Here is a 20,859-nt window from a genome sequence, read left to right on the forward strand (position 1 = left end):
GTCCTTCAGGAGATGAATGGATAAATAAGCTGTGGTACATCTAGACAGTGGAATATAATTCAGTGCTAAAAAGAAATCAGTTATCAAGCCACAGAAAGATGTGGAGGATTCTTAAATGCATGTTACTAAGTGAAAGAAGTCAGTCTGAAAAGGCTACATACTGTATGATTCCAACCATATGACATTCTGGAAAAGGCAAAACTATGGAGACAGTAAAAACGTCAATGGTTGTCGGGTTGGAGGAGAGCAGGATGAACAGGTGGAGCACAGAGGATTTTTAGGGCAGTGAAAATACTCTGTATTTTCTTTTACTGTATGATATTATACTGATGGGTACATGTCATTATACATTTGTACAAACCCATAAAATGCCACACCAAGAGTGAATCCTAATGTAATCTATGGACTTGGATGATTATGATGTGTCAATGTAGATTCATCAGTTACAAAAAATGTGCCACTCTGGTGGAAGATGTTGATAATGAGGGAGGCTATGTACGTGTAGAGGCTAACGGTGTATGGGATATTTCTGAGATCAGCTCAGACTGATTGGAAAGGTCCTGTGATGACCTGTCTCACCAGAATCTGTCAAATGAAATTTGATTTGTAAGTTACAATTAAATCCTCCTCTCCACATTAAACACAATAGCCACTACCACAGACTTCTGCTGTGTTTATCCTAAGATACAAGCTGTTATCTCACTCTGTACATCAGAGAGAACAGACACATTAATTCTAGGATTTATTTTCAGATTACTGTTCTGACTTCCCAGCCTGGAAAAGAGGTGGTCAAACAATTGGAGGAAGGGTTGAGAAATACAGACCTAGGGAGGGTCAGAAGGCTTCAGGTTGTTGAGGTCACAAAGGGAATCCTAGACTGTATGGACTCAGCATCTCCTATTGAAGAGCCCAGCAATGATGGTAAGAATTTTTTTATAAAGGTAAAAAGAATGGTAAGAATTTTAATGAATAGTCTTTTACAAGTCAGGAAGCAGATTTCACTACAGTTCAGACAGACGTTTCTAGGTGTTAGAGTTAAATCTTTTAATAGTCATTTTATTTCAGAAACAATATATCCTAATAGTAAAAACTGAAATATTATAGGTGTATAAAGTAAAAAGTAAAAATTTCTTTCTCCCCTAATCACTTTGAAGAGATTGGGGTATCCCTTCCAATGTTCCTTTACACACACACACACACACACACACACACACACACACACACACTCACACTCACTCACACTCTCTCTCTCTCTCTGTGTCAATATTTTAGTGGGATGTGGCATACCTAATACTCTGTAACCTTCCTTGTTCGTGTGTGTTAGAAAACTATATCAGTATTCATAGATGTGTCTCATTTTGTAATGGTTGCATGATTTTTTTGTTGTGTGTTTTTACCATAGTCTACTTGTTTAATCACTTATTAATGAGCAATTTGGTTTATTACATTTTACTATTATAACCAATGCTGTATGTACAAACTTATGTGCAAAACTGGCTTCATGGGCTAATGGTCAGTGCAGTCACACAGGATCCTGCATGCAGAAAGGACCCGTGCATGGGGTTTAATGCTCTTTGGTTGTTGTCTTAAAATTCTTAATAATTTTCGGCTGGCCCTGTGGCGCACTCAGGAGAGTGCGGGGCTGGGAGCACAGCGACACTCCCACCACAGGTTCGGATCCTATATAGGACTGACCTGTGCGCTCACTGGCTGAGCGCAGTGCGGGCGACACCACACCACGGGTTGTGATCCCCTTACCGGTCACGAAAAAGACAAAAAAAAAAATTTCTTAATAATTTTATTTTTGAATTTGTGTTTTAAAGTGATGTTTTATCGAACAATGGAGAATGTGCCAGGAGCTTATGTCCTTGGCTTACACATGCCCTGTCTTCTGCCTCCTTCCCACATCCCCAGAATGGATTCTCATTTGCCAGCTCACCAAACTTAGTGTCACCACCCCACTCACCCACACCCGATGACCATTGCTGTCCTGTGTTCCTCTATGGGGCAGAGGCCTAGACACTTGGGTCAGGGTCAGGCACATATGCCTTTAGGGCTGAGTTACAGGAGCAGGACCCAAGGCACCACTTGCCTGTAAAACACCCCGTGCCTGAGGGAGCATGACATCAATAGCAAATTTTAAAAAACACAATGAGACAATGAATAAAAGGAATAAGTTTTAGAGATATGCTGTACAATATCATACCTCTTAACAATACTATATTGTACACATAAAAATTGGTTAAAAGGGCAGAGATCTCATGTTAAGTGTTCTTACCACAATTTTAAAAACAAAGCATAAAAACAAAAACAAAAACCCACCATGATAGCTCAAGAAAAAGACCACAGAGGAGACTAAAAGGTTTTATGTTTTAGTACTTTTAATTGCATTTTTTCCATGTTTTTTAATAAGGGGTTCTACATTTTCATTTTGCTCTGCACCCACAAATTACATAGACTTTCCTGTTAATGTGTATAGTTGTCCACTTGTGCAAGTATTTTCTACAGAATAAATTCCTAGAAGTTACTAGGAAGTAAAACAATATATACGTTTCTGATAGTTATTGCCAACAACTCTCCAAAAAGATCATACCAATTTATATTTCTACCAATAGTAAATAAGACTTTCCTACTAGACATTATTTGTTTGTTTTTTAATCTTTGCTAGTCCAATGGGCATAAAAGATAATCATTTTGGTTTTGAATTTAGACTTTAATTCTTGAATTACCCCTAGGATTACTTTGTAGAGAGGTATGGAGTAGTCCTACATAGTGGTCTTTCCCCTTGTTCATATGTTCTATTTACTTGAATGGCCTTTTCCCTGATACTTACATTCTGAAAAATAGCCATGTTTATAATAAACAAGTTAAAAATGCAAATAAGCACAAATAAGTAAATCTAAATCACCCATAATCCTACACTTCATAGAAGAAGAAATATTCAAACTGAGTTTTTTTTTGTTTTTTTTTTGTCTTTTTCGTGACCAGTAAGGGGATCGCAACCCTTGGTATGGTGTCGCCCACACAGCGCTCAGCTAGTGAGCGCACCGGCCATTCCTATATAGGATCCGAACCCGCAGCCAAACTGAGTCTTAGAGGATAAGTAGGAATTAGCCAAGCAGAGGAAGAGGAAAGGACCACTCAAAAAGGCAACCCAGAGACATGAGAAAGCATGATACGATCAAGTTTCAGAGAAGTGCACCCAGTTCCCTACCTCCAGAGCCTCTCAGGTAGAGGTGGGAGCAAGGCTGAAAAGGTAGACAAGAGTTAAAGGTAGACAAGGCCATATATGCCATGCTGAAACATTTGGATTTCATTCTAAGGCTGCAGAAATGTGTGAAAATATTTTAGTTAGGAAGTCAAGTAAAGATTCCCAAATTATGGGGTTTAAGAGTTTTTTTTAGCTGGTTTTAATTCATCCATCATTCAAGTTACAGTTTGCCCTCCTGTATTCCTTACTGGCTATATTAGCCTCTCCAAGGTTATGCACATATGGAAGTGCCCACCATTCTGATACCATTGATCTCTTCCTGATCTCACATGGATAATTTCACTCTTCCTCCCCCTCCACTCCCTGTTCCCCACTGTGATTAAGTAGAAGGGGTTGGTAACTAAGGATGTAGTTCCTGTCAAATTCTAACACATGTGAATGCCTTCAGCATCATGAGGCCACTGACATTGTTCTGGCGTGGAGGGATGGTACCAGCCTTAGCTGTGTAGTTTGTGAGCTCTCACCTACTGCACACTATGCTTTTCTCAAGCCTGTCTCCTCTCTGACTGTCATTTCTATCTCCATTCTTCCACTCATAGTAGTCTTTTTCCTCTGAATTCCCACTCCTTCCCTTTTAATTCCTTCCCCTATCTTCTTCTAGCCAAATTCTCCCCATCCCTTAAATCCTAATTTAGGTTCATGACTACTGTATTGATTTTCATCTCCTTAGAACAACCACATCACTTGTGGTCAGCACCACATAATTCAGCACTTAATTATATATCATGTAGAACTGTTCACCGTTGCTTCATTGTGTGATAATTTTGTCACCTCACCTAAATTGTCTTTTACCTCTGCATTAAATTGTCAGTACCTCGGGATTAGAAACTTGTTTCACTCATTTCTGTGTCCCCATGTATAGCATATCCTAGATTATCCTAGCAGGTATTTGTTGAGTGAATTGATGACACTGACACCTGTGGAGGCTGTTGTTGGTCTGCCCAACATCCCCTACATTCCCTTTCTCCAGTAACATCTTCACCATCCTGGTCACAGAGTGGGCCATGACCCAGGCTGAGGCAACCATAGTTCTCCAGGCCACCATTCAGAGCCCTTTCCATTGTGTTATCAAACTGAATCTGTGAGAAAGAAGCTCTTTGTCTTTCTCTTTGGCCAGGATAGATCAGGCATGGGCTGTGTCCTTTTCTCCCTTCTGTGACCCTACCCAGAAAGAACTTACTGTATCTCTAAAGTTACAGAGCTCAGAATACTCTGAGGCTGCCTGATGCCTTTATTTAAAATAGTTAGTGGCTAGAGCTGTGTAGAAGAACTTTTAAATGCAGAAAAGCACCTTTCTACCCTGTGCCAGTGCTGATGATTCTTCCAGTAACTTTCTATTTGCTTCTAAATAATACATCATCCTATAAATTGCTGTATTTCTTCTTTGTAGGTGAAGTATATATGGCTCATTGCTTGAAATCTTCCTAGTTTGCCTGTAATTTCCTCATAATTAATTTCTTTATTCCCTTAGTGTTTTGCTTCATCTTGATGGTATTATCAAGACATTAGCAAAAGCAGCTTCTCTTATTCTCAGAAGGATGAGTGCTCCAGAATTAGGTGGTCTGAGACTAAATCCCAGTTCTATCACTTACTGGCTGTGCAACTTTGAGCAAGGTACTTAGCCTGCTAAGCCTTAGTTATTAATTTCTACCCAATACGGTAGTTGTGGAAACTAACTATGAGATCATGTACATAGTAAGTACTCAGCAAAAGTTAGCTATTCTTATTACTAATGTTTTTAATGTTTATATATGGATGGTTTGGTATATTTCTGAGATTTGTTTTTAATGGCCAGGTCCCAAGTGAAATGTCAGTTACCTGTAGCTAAGACTGTGTCTTATACGTCTTTGTATCACTAGCATTCATCACTCTGCTTGGATCATAGTAGATTCTTAATAAATGTTCCTTGAATAAATATATGAATGTTGAAAAAAATCAAATGATTTGGGAGAGGTTGAGGTCACTCTCTGTGACATCAGCTCAAATAGTTAGGGACATATCCCAAATACCCTTAGCTTCCCTTTTTAACCCATTAGTATCATGAACTGATTCAAACACTTCTTAAATCTAGTTACAATTTTTTTAAAATCTAGTAACCATGACCATCAATTAAATTAAAATTGCCTATACTCTACTTTTCAAAGAGAGAAACAATCAAAAGAAAATATTGATTTTACAGATGAGTTTTAAAAGTAACTATGAGAATATGTCCTTCAATTAGTCTAAATTCTGCCTCCTTTGTTACGGTACTACACAGTGAGAACTAATCATCACAAAGATGACTTGGAGACTCCAAGATATAGAATCATCAAAGAAAGAATGAATTTAGAATTAAGAAAGTAGACTCACATTTTAGAAAGTTTTTTAACAAAGTCTAAAATGAAAAGATTAACTTAAAATTGCATTCACATTAGTTAAGATTTTCTATAAATTTTTAACCTGTATAGCCTATTATATGTTTTCTTCCAACTGTATAAATGGTACTTCCTTTAATTTGTTCTTGCTCGGTCTAACTGGTTCATTTTATTCTTTATTTTAAAATCTAACTGAAAGATCCTTCTCAGTGCTCTTTGTGATAGCCTTAGCCTAGTTATTTTTTTAAATTTTATTACAAGTTACACAAATTTAAACATTTCAGAAGTGTAATAGAAACAGTTCAAAATGATCCAAAATTCCACCCTCCAGAGATAACCACTATCAACAGTGTAAAACGCATTCTACTGAATTGCTCTCCCTCCACATGTATGTATATGAACATACATGTAACATTATTATTGTTATTGTTATTATTTCTTTTTACAAAATGGGATTATACCAAACCCACTGCTCTGCATTTTTATTTTTTTATTTACCTATTTATTCAGTAATTTTTTCCAAATTGGCCCATAGAGATCTAACCCATTCCTTTTAATAGCCATAAGGTATTCCAGTATATGAGTTCATCACCACTTATTTAACCCTCCAATTGGATTTTTATATTTTGCTATAGAACTGTATGACCTTGAACAAGTTACTTTAACTCTTTATTCCACAAATTTTTCATTTGTGAAATAAGAGTAATAATAGTAGCTACCTCATAGGGTTTTTGTGAGGATTAAATACAACTTGTATGTAAAGCACTCAGAAAAGTGCCTGGCATAGATAAATAAACATCCTCTGTAGATATTAATAGGTGTAGTAATAGCAGTAGTAGTATCTTTCAATACATGCCTTTTCCTGAGAAAATTTTCAAGCTCTAATAACTCTTACATTATTAAAAAGATATGACCATAAAATAATTTTTAATTGAAAATCACTCATAATCCCATCACCAAATAACACTACTTTTATTTTTGCACATTGCCTCTCAGTTGTTCACAATCATGTTTATGTTACATAGTTGTAATTCATGTATGTAATTTTTTTATGATGTAACATAATATTATAAAACTTTTTCCATAGTTCTCATAGCCTTTCTTTTGTGTTCTTTATTTTGTTCCTCTTTCACTCTTAAAAGAGAACTAGTAAGTGTTGGTCCAAGAAATAGAGATATGAAGAGGTATACCTCTCACAGGGGAAGCTGAATGCTTTATCCTTATATGCCTTCTTTACATACAAGCCAACAACTCTACATCCTAGAGCAGATTCCTAAAACAGGCTCTTGACTGTAAATTTAGGATCTATAAGAGCCTGCCAATTCTAGTAGCCTAATTTAACCCCATAGAAGAGCTATAAATCAGGGGAATAATGCTGGTAGCTTATTTTGTTTTTTAATAAATTCTGAGCCTCAAGGAAAAGATGTGTGAACTGAAAAGCCATCGTCTCTTAATATACTCAACATTTGTAGATCATAATAACAACAATATATTGAACATTTACTGTTCAAATACTTTCTATTCTAAATTTTCTTTATGTTATCTTATTTAATCCTTGTTTATCTAGATGAAGAAATTAAGATGTAGTTTCTTGTCCAAATTAACTTTCCCAAGGTTTCTTAGTTAAAAGATATAACAGAGATTCAAGACCAAGCAGTCTGGCTCCAAAGCTCACATGCTTAATTAACCCTTCTGTATACCGCCTCAGTTGAAAGAGCAACAGAGATAATCAACAATTCAACAGTTGGTTCTTCGAAAAACCCAATAAAGTAGAGAATCTGCTGATGAAACCGATGAAAAAAAAGAGAGAGAGATGGGGCCGGCCCGGTGGTGCACTGCTACAGTGCACCGCTTGGGAGCGCAGTGGCGCTCCCACCGAGGGTTCAGATCCCACATACAGACCGGTTCCCGCTCACTGGCTGAGCGAGGTGTGGGAGCAACACCGAGGGTTGCGATCCCGTTGCTGGACACAAAAAAAGACAAAAAAAAAAAAAAAAAGAGAGAGAGAGAGAGAAAGAAGGCACAAGAAACTATGTTAGGAATAGGACAAAGGAAACATAACTGCAGATAGAACTATAAATTCAAACATTTTGATAAAAATGGACACATTCCTAAAAAGATACACTCAGAGAGAGAGAGAGAGAGAAAGAAGGCACAAGAAACTATGTTAGGAATAGGACAAAGGAAACATAACTGCAGATAGAACTATAAATTCAAACATTTTGATAAAAATGGACACATTCCTAAAAAGATACACTCTACCATATTTATCTCACAAATTAAAAATCCGAACGGTTCCCATAATATACCAATCCCAGATGGTTTTACAGGCAAGTTCTACCAAGCTTTCCAGCAACAGATCACTCCAATATTACATAAAACCAGACAAGGACAATGTAAGAAAAGAAAATCGCAGACCAATCTTACTCATGAAAGTAGAACAATCTTAAATAACCTAATCATATGTAAAAAGATAATACAACACTGACCAAGTTATGTTTATCCCAGGAATACAAAGTGATTTAGCATTAGAAAATGTATAAATATAATTAAGCACATCAACAGATTAAGAGGTAAAAACCATATGTTATTTTAATAGATACAGAAAAACATGATTAACATTCATTCATTATTTAAGAGAAAAATCTTAGCAAACTAAGAGTAGAAAATAACTTCCTTAACTTGGCAAAGTGGACCCACCAAAAATCTACAATAAATACAATTCTTAATGGTGGAATGTTAGAAAGACTGCATTCAGGAATTAGGAATAAGATATGGACACCCCATCACCACTTTGATTAAACATGATTGTCCTAGCCTAGTAAGGCAAGAAAAAAAGTAAAGGTTATGATGATTGGAAAGGAAGAAACAAAATTGACATTATTTGCAAATTATTTGATTGGCTACATTAGATACCTAAAGATTCTATGGAAAAATTACTACATTTAGTAAGAGTTTACCAAGGTAGTGGGATATAGGATCGATATACAAAAATCAATAGAATGTCTACAATTAGAAACAAACTCTTGGGCCGGCCTGGTGGCACACTGCTACAGTACGCCGCTTGGGAGCGCGGAGGCGCTCCTGCCGAGGGTTCGGATCCCACATACAGACCAGCTGCTCACTGGCTGAGCAAGGTGCGGGAGCAACACCAAGGGTTGCAATCCCGTTGCCGGTCCCAGTCCGGTACAGGCATGACACTGAGGGTTGCGATCCGTTGCCGGTCACGAAAAAAGACAAAAAAAAAAAAGAAACAAACTCTTAAAAAAATTCAAATTTAAAAAAAATACCTTTTACAATATAAAAATGTAAGTCATTTAGAAGTAAATCTTAACAGAAAATGTGTGGAATATTTATTGGGAAAACGTGATGCACCTTAAGGAAGAAATAATTAAATGGAGCATGTTAATGGATAGATAGACCATTCAATATCATTAGGATCTAGTTTTCCCAAAATTGATCTATCAGTGCAATTCCAATCAAAATCCTATCAGAGTTTTTTGATGAGGTTGACAAGCTGATTCTAATATATATGATGTTAAGATATATATTAAAGCTAAGGATTTGCCTTACCAGATATTAAGATGGTTTAATAAAGCTATTTTAATTAAGATAATATATTGGAAAGAATAGTCACATTGTCCAGTCTAGAACAAATTAGAGAGCCCAGAAATAGACAGTCACATGAAAACTTGATATGCGGCTTTCCAGGCACAGCAGAGCAATGGGAAAAGGATAGATCTAGTCATTAAATCATACTGTAACTATCAGAATTCCATATGGTCAAAAAAATGAAATTGGATCCCACCTCACACCATTTAAATAATATATTTTAGATAGATCAAAGACTTAAATCTGAAAGGTAAAACTTAAAGCATCTAGAGGAAAATATAGGAAAAAGATTTTATGACCAGGGATGGGGAGGAAGAGGAAGGATTCCCTAAATGAGACACAAAGTTTGCTAACCATAAAATAAAAGATCAATAAGTATGACTACATTAAAATTTAAAATTTCTGTTCATCAAACAACACCATGAAGAAAGTGATAAGACAAATCACAACTATATTTCCAACTCATATGACCAAAAAAGAGATGATATACAAAATAAATATTATGAGGTATATTCACAAAGTGGAATATCATACAGTTATGAAAATGAGTAAACCACAGTTACGTATAACAATATGGATGTATCTCAATATTGAGGAAAAAAGCAGATAACCAAAGGTATATACAATATGATACTTCTTTATAAAGCTGAAGTAAAACTAATATAATAAAGTGTTGTTTAAAGTAATAAACTATTTTTAAAAGGAAAGGAATGATAAAAACCAAATTCAGTGTGGCAAGGTTTCCTTTGGAGAAGATTAGGGAAAATCATACGATATCTCAGTGGTACATCTCAAGCTGAGTAAAGGATTCATAAGGATTAATTTTGTTGTAGTGCTTTATAGTTTACATATATGAGGGGACTTCATGGAAAGATTCATATTATCTTTTAATTACATCTTTCCCAGCACTTTTGAAGTACCGTCATAGATTGCATATATTCATTTGCATATAATAAAAAGTTTATAATAGCTTTTTTAAAAATGGCTAGGTAATAAATATGCCCAAACTAAAATGGCCAGTGTGATCAATATGCTTTGGCATCCAAGAGGGCATTTTTCCCAGCTGACAGCAGTCAGCACTCCTTTGGGTATGTAAGTATTTCAACCAGTTACAAATCAACCTAACGATGCTGTCAACTAGCCTGCATTTCTCAGCCATGTACACAAGGATATCAGGTTCCCTTTCTAAGTGCTCACAAACCATCTGTTTAATATTTCCTCCTATACTTTGCAGGGATCGATGTCAAGCTCTTTTGGAAAAGCATTTAATCCATATGTGTTCTCAGGAAACACCAAATGTTAACAATCCAAACATAGAAGATAAAGATTCATTGCTTCCTAAAGGATTCCAGAAAGAAAGAATTAAAAAGCCTCTTCGAAGCTTCAGTGCAATCGTCAGACTCTTACCTATTGATTTTTCCCCTTTTAGTGTCTTAGAAAATAGGCCAGAAAACACAGCTGCTCATTGAGTTTGTCTTTGGTAACTGCATTAAAATCATTTCCCTGTGGTGGTAAGACTAAATTAGAAACATTGTTGTATTTATTACCTAGAGATTTTTAACAGAGAGAGACATTTGTTTATTTCACTAACAAAAGCCATGGTCTCTGAAATATAGTAACTCTTACCTTTTTAAAAATTGAATTAAATTATCTTTTAGAATTTAGTATAAAATCTAAAGTAATTTGAAAATTGGGGTTTTTAAAGATTTTTCTTAATTTTGTTGAGGAATTCAATGAGTTTGACAGTTGTATATGCCCACAAATCATCACCATACTCAAGATATAGAACATTTCCATCATCCCTAAAAGACTCCTCTTTCCCCTTTACATTTCATCTCTCCCTCTCTCCCTGGCATAGGCCACTGATCTGCTATTTGTATGTAGATTAGTTTGCATTTTATATAAGTAAAGTCATACAGAATATACTTCTTTTGTGTCTGGCTTCTTTCATTCAGATTTTGAGATTCATCCATGCTGTTGTTTATATCACTAGTTAGTTTCTTTTTATTGCTGAGTTGTAGTAGTATATTACATGAATATGTCACATTTTATTTAACCATTCACCTGCTAATGGACATTTTGGTTGTTTTCAGTTTTTGAATATTGTGCATAAAGCTGCTTCAGGTAACTGTACACAAATCTTTATATAGACATATGTTTTCATTTCTCTTGGATCTTACTGTGTTTATGGTTCATCTTTTCCCATTCATTTACTTTCAACCCATTTGTGTCTTTAAACTTAAGATGTATCTCTTATAGACAGCATATAATTGAGTCTTGCTTTTTAGCCATTCTCATAACCTCTGGCTTTTATTTGGAATGTATAGTCCATTAACGTTTACCATAAGTATTGATGTGGTTGGATTTAGGTCTACCATTTTATTTTTTGTCTGTCCTCTTTGTTTTTTGTTCCTCTTTTTTCTGTGCTTTTCTGCTTTGTTTGTTTGTTTGTTTGTTCGGCGGCTGGTTCATAGAAGGGATCCCAGACCCTTGACCTTGGTGTTATAGGCACCACGCTCTAACCCAATGAGCTAACTTGCCAGCCCCTTTCCTGCTTTTTGCTGGATTATTTAAATATTTTTAAAATAACATTTTAATTTATCTTTTGCTCTTTAGCTATTTTTCTTTTTATTATTTTTTAATGGCTTCTCTAGGGATTACATTATATATTCCTAACTTTTCACAGTCTACTTGGGAGCAGTATAGTACTGCCTAACATAAAATGTAGAAATCTGAGTTACAATACTTCACAAAAAATGTAGAAACCTTGGGCTGGCTGGTTAGCTCAGTTAGTTAGAACGTCAAAGGTTCAGATCCCGGGCCGGCCCGGTGGCGCACTGGAGAGTGCGCCGCTTGGGAGTGCGGCGGCGCTCCCGCTGAGGGTTCGGATCCCATGTGGAGACCGGTTCCCACTCACTGGCTGAGCGTGGCGCGGGTACAACACCGAGGGTTGCGATCCCGTTGCCGGTCCCCGGTACGGGCGCGACACCGAGGGTTGCGATCCCGTTGCCGGTCAGTAAAAAAAGACAAAAAGGAAAAACAAAAAAAAAGGTTCAGATCCCCATACCAGCCAGCCACCAAAAAAAGGAAAAGAAAAAAAATGTAGGAACCTTGTAGGGATTAAAATATATTTTTTAAAACTATTTTGCAGACTACTTAGAATTAATATAGTACCATTTCATGTAAAATGTGGAAATCTTGCAACTATGTAGGTCCATTTACCACCTCCCACATACGTACATTGTCTTTTATGTTATACTTCAGCTGTGCATTACACCTATATTATAAACTCCACAAGACAGTGATATAAATTTCACTTTAAACAAACATATGTATTTTAAGGAAATTAAGAGAAAAATAGTCATTTATATTTACCTGCATATTTGCCATTTTCAATGCCCTTCCTTCATTCCTGAAGATCCAAGTGTCCCTTGGATACCATTTCTCTCATCTTGAAGATCTTTGGTATTTCTTGTAGGATGGTTCTGGTGGTGACAAATTCTCCCAGTTGTTATTATCTGAAAATGTCTATTGCACCTTCATTCTTGAAGGATATTTTCTTATACATACAATTATGTGTTGAAAGGAGTTTTTCTTCCTTTCAGTATTTTAAAGATGTTCCACTGTCTTCTGGCTTTCCATGGTTTCTGATTAAAAGTCGCAGTCCTTAAGCCATTTCTCCTATATGTAAAGGATCATTTTTCTGGATGTTTTCAAGAAGTTTCTCTTTATGTTTTTTTTCAGTACTTTGACAATGGTGTGACTAGGCATGGATTTCTTCTAATTTATCCTGTTTAGGGTTCACTAAGCCTCTTGAATCTGTACATTTATATCCTTAACCCAACTTGGGAAAATTTCTGCCATTATTTCTTCAAATATTTTTCTGCTCATTCTTTCTCTTCTCTCCTGACTCCAGTTACCCACATGTTAAACCTTTTTAAATTGTTCACAGAGGCTTGGGATTTTTGTTTGTTTCCTTTGTTTTGTCCAAACGTTTTTCTTTCTTCTTCAGATAGATCTCTATTGATCTATCTTTAAGTCACTAACAGTTTCCTCTTTACCTTCATTCTGTTTTTATGCTCATGCGGTGAATTTTTTTGTTTAGATATTGTACTTTCCAGTTCTAAAATTTCCATTTGGTTCTTTTTTGTATTTTCTGTTTCTCTGTTGATATTTCCTTTCTTTTCATTTATTATGAACATATTTTTCATTCCTCATTGAGCATAATTGTAATTTTGCTGTTTTTAAAGTTCATGTCTGAAAATCCAACATCTTTATCATCTTTGGGTTTGTATCTGTTAATTTGTTTTTTCCCTTGAGACTGGGTCATAGTTTTTTGTCTCTATGCCAGAAACACTTGAAATGCATGTAATGGGACTCTGGATTCTATTATATTGCTCTGAAAGTGTTTATTTTTCAGACAATTAACTTTGTTAGATGCAAACCACAACCTGTTTTGCCTGCAGTGGGCAGGGACTCAGATCTCAGTCCCATTCTTTAAGTCCCATTAAAAAAAAGAAAAAGAAATGGCACTGGATTTTAGTGACTAAAATGTTCACATCTATGTAGACAGCTGGGAGGAAGCTTTATAATCTTTCATCCCTTATAGTTGCATGGTGCTTTAAAATCTGCTAAGTGTTTTCAGGTGTCAAGTATCATCATTTTATGGTCAAATGAGTGCTTAGCCTAGATATTATTATCCACTTCACAGATGAAGAATTTGAGTTTAGAGAGAGGAAGTTACTGGCCTATGTTATCACAGAGAAAGTAAGTAGCAGGCTGGCTAGAATTAGTTTCTTCTATTCAGTGCAGCATTTACTGAGCTTCTGTTGTATTCCAGACACTGTGCTAGTGCTGGGGGTACAGAGGTGGATAAGGTGCTACATCTGGGGCCTACGGGCACACATATACCCTTCCCTAACCAGGGCCCTTCTTTCCTGCACCTGCAGGATCTCTTCTCTGGGATGGCCAGCACAGGATGAGTCATGCAACTCAAAGCAGGATTGGCTGTCAGGAGATAGTCCCATGGCTCCAGAGGTGCAGGGATGGGATGCAGTGTACCTTCTCCCATACGACAGTCTCACTTCTGCCTCCTTAGAAAGACACAAGCCTAAGAAAAAGAGATTTCAAAAAGGCTACTCTCCCAGACAAAATAATTGCTTTGGAAACTTTTTCTTTCCTAATTAATCTGCTTACTAAGGGCTGAATTATTATATTTGATATTAGGTTGGGACCCACCTCAACCACTGTCCTTAAATCAACACCATGTGAGGATAATCTCTCTAACAGTTCACAACATTGGGGCAGTCCAGTTTATCTTTCTGAGATTATTTACCTCATTTGTAGAGGTGATCCTCGACCCTGGGATAAAGAAGAAGTTCCTCGAAAGGAGGTGTCAGGGGTGGATATGGCTGCATGGACTCAGTGTAGAGAAGCAAGTGCAGAAATGAGCCAAGTGGTGACCATCTTCCTGGGGTCCTAAATCTACAAGAGGGTTAAGACATCACTAGAACTGTAATGAGACAGAGAAAATTTATATCCCCAAACCCTTCTCAGGGAGAGTACTGTTGTCATTCAGTCATTCGCTTAGTCAATCATTCTTTTATTCATTTAAGTTGTCATTCAAGCAATTATTAATTTAGTGCCTCTTATGAGCCAGGCACTGATTGGTGTCATTAACAGAAAAGACAAATTACCTGTTTTGTGACTTACGTTTTAGTGGGAGAACAGGTGATAAAGAAACAAATAAAACCAACCAACCACCCGACCAAACAATAAACAAACAATACAATTACAAATAATGATAGATACTGTGAAGAAAAATAAAGCAGGAAGAAGGGTATGTGTGTGTGAATGTTTAGATTGTCTGGCCAGGTAAGTATTCTCTAAGAAGGGTATAGTTATTTTTTTTCTTGAACTGAATCAAGATGGCGGAATAGAAGGCTCCCAGCATCACCCTCTCCCACAATCAACCTATTTGCAACTATTAAAAAGCAATGACTGCTGAACTGGAACCACTAGAGCTCAAGGGAAGAGGAGGAGAGACCTACAGAGTTCATGAAGGTGGGAGAAGACAGGATGAGAGAAAGAAAGGACCACTCTGACATTTTCAAGCCCTGGCCACTTCAAGGCTGGCCCGGTGAGCACAAGGAGCACAAGGCTGGCAAAAACCACAGTTCTTCCCTTTGTGTGAAGTTGCTTGGAGTCTGCAGGGGAGAAGAGGGCCTTGGTGGACCCCAGGCCAGCTAGACCACTAACAGGGTTCCTGTGGACCCGCAGAGGAGCAAGGGGCCACAGACAATTGAAAAAAGGAGCCATTCAGAGGCTGGTGAATCATTGCAAGGTACTGGTGCATGGCCCGTCCCATGGGAAGTTTTTGGAATGTGGGTGGGGGGGGAATATTGGGGCACAGCATGGATAGCTGATCTGTCCCCCAGCCAGCACAGGATCACTAACTGGAGACTGGTCAGGAATATAGAACTGAAGAGGGCAGTTTGCTGAAAAGACTCAGGCCCGGACCAGAGTTTCCATACAACCCAGGTGTACCAGACCTCACAACACCTAGAAGAGTTTACAAGGTCAACAATTAAAACCTGAGCTGCACAAAAAGCCTTCCACAGAGAATCAGCAGCAAAGCAACAATTTATCTCAACCACAGAGCTCAAGTGCTGGTTCCCACAGGAAGATCCCCCCTTTTAGAAGTAAGCAAAGGACAACAAATTAGTTCCGGTGCAGAGTTTTAAGTGGTGGGAATAGCAAATAATCCAACATAAAACTGAAAGAAAAAACAAAATACCTACAGATCAGGGACAAAGTTCTGATATTAACTAGTAAAGATCTAACACCACCAAAGAACATCTGTAAAACCTAGAAGAACCGGAAGTCCCCAGGCTCCCAAGCCAGGGTGGGGATAGGGCCAAGGGCCTGAGCCATGCCCCCTCAAAGTCTGCATCCAGTCCAATGACAACCACAAGGCTGCCACTGGAAGCACCTCGGGCTCCCGAGCTGGGGCGGTGGGGGGCAAGCACCTCAGCTACACCCCCCAATGTCCACAACCAGCCCAATGACAACCAAGCTGCAGCTGGAGTCCCCCTGGTCTCCTCTGCCAGAATGAGGAGGGTGCCATGGGCCTGAACCATGCCCCACTCCCCCCACTTGTCCTCCCATGCTATCCTCTTCCCCTTTCCATTCTCCACCTCCATCCCAACTCTCCGCAACATCTTAGAATATAAAATAATAATAAATAAATAAATAAATTTTAAAACAGCAAAAAAGTTTTTAAAAATAAAAAGTTTTTCTTAAAAAATTAATTAATTAATAAGAAGGGGATAGTTGAGCAGAGACTTGAATGAAATGAAATGAGTCATGGAAACATTTGTGGGAAGACTTTTCCATATAGAGAGATGAACAAGTTCAAAGATCTTGAGGTGGGAATGAGCTTGGTGTATTGAAGGAATAGCAAGAAGGCTAAAGCAGAATAAGGTAGGAAGTGAGGACAGGCTGAGAAGCTGCTGGGGTAAAGGTATGAGACCCAGAAAGGAGCATGCTAGTGTAACACCAGGTGGTCACTTGACTTGCTTCGAAAAAGGGTGGGTTCCATTATTCCAAGGCTTCAGTTTTGCTCAGGAAGTGTGTAAGATTGTGGAACTGGGGAGGATATGCAGGACTGAGCAAGGAGTACCACTGTCCTGGGCCTCTACGTTAGACATTTTATGTTGAGAGAGAAGTACAGCCATTGTAATATGCATGTATGTGTGTTAAAGTCTCCCATTTTAAACACACTTCAGTTTTGTAACCCTGTTTTCAGATACCTTCTGGTTTAGGCAGCATTTGATTTTCAATCATTTGGCTTTCTTAGTTTTTCCCATTATTGTGGCTCTTCCAGAAAAGCTTAGAAAGAACTCAGTGAAGGATTTCACTGCTTGTGGCCACAAGGGGGCAGGGTGAGTCCACAAACTGAATGCAAATGCTGGCTGTAGCTTTGGGCTTCCTTGCTTGTCATCACCACTCAGACACTCAGCTGCAGCTTCACTACTTACTGTATGTCACCTTTCTATTTCTTGCCTTCAGTGTGGCCCGTCTCATCCAGTGCACTATGCCCTGCTCTCAATGCAGCCAGTGTGGGAGCTGCTCTTCAATGTCTGAGAAAGAAAAAGTTTCCTCCTCAACCCCCAGGTTTTGCACGTTTAGTGGAATTTGTGAAGAACACAGTACATACTAGGTGTTGGTGATCTTATGTATGGTAGAAATGAGGAGAAAGCAGTGACCAGGGGAGAAAAAGTTTAAAAAAAGGAAGTACATTCTTATAAGAACTAATCATTTTGTTGATGAAAGAGAAGGAAGAAAATGACATTTGTTGGACCTAGTGCATGCTATTTATAGACAATCAGCTCACTTTTTAATGCTTCACTATAACTAAGAACTAGGTTGTACTATCCCCACTTTGCCCAGAACGACATAGCTAATAACTTTCAATCCACGGTTTAAACCCTGGTCTTTCATTAAGTTCCACCACCTTTCATAAACTCATGGAAAGAGAAGAAAACCCTTCAGAAGAAACAGAATAACAAGTGTGATTAATATTGCCAAATGAAGCCTACAAGTACCCAGGGGGTGCTAATTAAAGCCAGATAAGGGAGGATATAATTAAGCATAACTTCCTGGACAAAGTCAGTCCTGAGTTGAATTCTGGAGGAGATGCAGGCCACAGATTGACAGAGTAATAAAAACACTAAGAAAGGAAGGAAGTCATGTGGCAAGGAGACAAGCTTAGCTGAAGCATAAGAGTTACAGGAAAAAGTAATGAGACCTAAGGAGGAGGGAGGGAGCAATTGTTCAACTACACAGGCGTTTGCTAAGCTTCAGCTCTGTGCAAGGCACTGAGCTAGAGTGTAGGGGGATTCAAGTGAAAACAAACAATTCCTACACTTGAAGACTTTACATTTAAACGGGAGAGATCAAACATGTTTCCAAATAACAATAGTACCAAGGTGAAATGTAATGTGACCTTTATTGTAAAAGTAAACCAAAAACTGTGGGAATACAGTAGATGGAGGGTGAATCAGGGCAGACTTCATAAATGGGCTCAGTCTTGAGGGATGGGAATATAGGATTTCAACAGGTAGAGATGAGGAGGAATAGTCTGAGCCATCACAAAGGGAATGGTAGGGTACTTGAGGAATAGTGAGTAGTACCAGGTGGTACAGGATGAGTGAGTGACAGCAGGAAGGCAGTACAGTTGTCGCTCAGTATCTGCAGGGGGGATTCGTTCCAGGGCCTCCCACAGATACAAAAACTCATGGATGCTCAAGTCTTTTGTATAAATGGCATAATATTTACATGTAACCTGCGCACATCCTTTCGTATACTTTAAATCGTCCCTAGATTATTCATAATACTTAATGCAATGTAAATGCTATGTAAATTATTGTTATACTGTATTTTTTTATGGGCAGCTGCCAGAACCTGAATAGGTTCAGAGCAACTCTCTGTTATACTGTATTTTTTATTTGTATTTTTTTATTGTAGTATTGCTGTTTTTCATTGGGTTTTTTTTTTCCAAATATTTTTGATCCAAGGTCAATTGAATACATGGATGCAGAACTGCAGATATGGAGAACTGACTGTATATGCTCTTTAGCAAAGAGGGGATCTGATGAAACCATGTTTTCTGAAAAAATAACTGGTAGTAGTACATAAGTATTGCAGGGGAAGAAATGGAGTTTTATAGGACAGCTAAGAGACTACTGCCAATAATCCAGGCACAAGGAAATGAGTTCCTGGACCTGGAACAGAGAAAATGGAAAGTTCTCCCTCTAAAGTGTTGTGCTTTGCACATTAGTCTTTAATTTGGATAATAAGAGTCTGTCCCTGAGAGGGTGCTTGCTCCCCTCTGAGACTGCAAAACTGAAGGCTCAAACCTGAAGCACAGCGCCTCTGTGGAGATTATATGAGAATTTTTTTCAAAGGAAAAATCTCTGCTCTGTGGCCCTTCCAAGTCTGTGTAGGTTAAGAAGTGAGAAAGAATGTCGGGAATGTTGATGGGGTGTCAGCAGGGAAGACTGGCTGCCTGCCCGGCTGCCAGGAGGACCTAATGGCATGGCATTTTCCTTCTTAGAGGTGCTTCAGGCTTGCTCCTTCAGCTTTGCAAGATCAGAAAGTTGATTTTGTCAGCACCCTCTCAGAGAGATACTCACTTTCTTTCCCAAGCTCAAGACTGAAGGATAAGCTGGAATATATACATATTTTGGTTTTGTTTTTTGGTGGCTGGTCAATACAGGGATCCAGACCCTTGACCTTGGTGTTACGACACTGTGTTCTAACCAACTGAGCTAACTGGCCAGCCCTTAGAGGGAGAACCATAATCACGAAGAAGAGCAGAGACTTGACGAACTCACTCTTGCGGTGGGGACATGTAACTGAGTCAGCACACCTTCTCTGAGCCAGACTTGGATGGGCACTGCCAGCGCGTGCCCATTGCTTCCCTTCTCTGTGCTCCATTTCTGGCCAACCCTCTCCCCTTCCAATGAAGAACACATTCATTCTTTAGATATGCCAATACTACCAATAAGGCTACAGCCAAATCTGGCTCTGGTCAATAAGCCGTTCTCCTTTCTTAAGGACCTCATCACTCTGTGTTGATTTTGTAGTTTAACTATCTGGGGGGAAAAAAACCTATTTTCTTATTTGTAGATTCTGGATGGGAAATTGCTTTGCCCCTTTACATTGCCCATGGTAGGAGTTTCTAATCTTCTACCCTTTCCCTGGAGAGACAAAAAGAAACACTATTTCACCTCTCCAAAATTCTGTCATTTGAACTCTAAGCAATTTCTTTTTCTTTCTTTTTTTTTTTAAAGATGACCGGTAAGGGGATCTTAACCCTTGACTTGGTGTTGTCAGCACCATGCTCACCCAGTGAGCTAACTGGCCATCCCTATATGGGATCTGAACCCGTGGCCTTGATGTTATCAGCACCACACTCTCCCAAGTGAGCCACGGGCCAGCCCCAACTCTAAGCAATTTTATCCTCCACTTTCTCAGCTCCTTTGCTAAATTCCATTTCTTTAGTCCTGTAACTTCCCCTTATGCTTTAATAGTTATTTTGCCTCACTGAAGAGAAGCTGCTCAGTCATTTCCATACTTGTTACTCAAGTCAAAGTCCAGGTTCCAGGCTCAGAAAAATTAAATACTTCCTGTTTTGCCTGTGACGAAATGAGATTCACATTATTTTTTAAAAAGACATTTCTTTTTACTTAAAGGAATCTTTCCTTAGCAATGACTTTATATTTAAAGTACCCTAAAACATAATGTGGCAAATGAGAGTTTGAGGAGGAATAGTCAAGAATAATGTTGCTTTATAAATTCCTTGAGGGCAAATATATATCTGAGGGCAAATATATATATTTCATTCTATCAGATATATTCTGATATATATATATATTTATATATAAATATATATATATATCAGAATATATCTGATAGAATGAAATATATATATTTGCCCTCAGATATATATTTGCCCTCAAGGAATTTATAAAGCAACATTATTCTTGACTATTCCTCCTCAAACTCTCATTTGCCACATTATGTTTTAGGGTACTTTAAATATAAAGTCATTGCTAA

The 20,859-nt window shown here is 38.0% G+C and overlaps 1 protein-coding gene across 2 annotated transcripts in view; it reads left to right on the forward strand.

The window, feature by feature from the left end:
- M1AP (meiosis 1 associated protein) overlaps positions 1–20,859 on the forward strand; it is an 87,432-nt gene that overhangs the window by 41,793 nt on the left and 24,780 nt on the right. For both annotated transcript variants that reach the window (XM_008576921.1, XM_008576922.1), the window contains exon 4: positions 753–921. In XM_008576921.1, coding sequence (XP_008575143.1) covers positions 753–921 — 169 coding nt within the window. The remainder of the gene's footprint in view (positions 1–752; positions 922–20,859) is intronic.

The sequence above is a fragment of the Galeopterus variegatus genome, unplaced genomic scaffold (genome assembly GCF_000696425.1).
Source record: "Galeopterus variegatus unplaced genomic scaffold, G_variegatus-3.0.2 Scaffold1428, whole genome shotgun sequence".
Taxonomy (NCBI): Eukaryota; Metazoa; Chordata; class Mammalia; order Dermoptera; family Cynocephalidae; genus Galeopterus; species Galeopterus variegatus.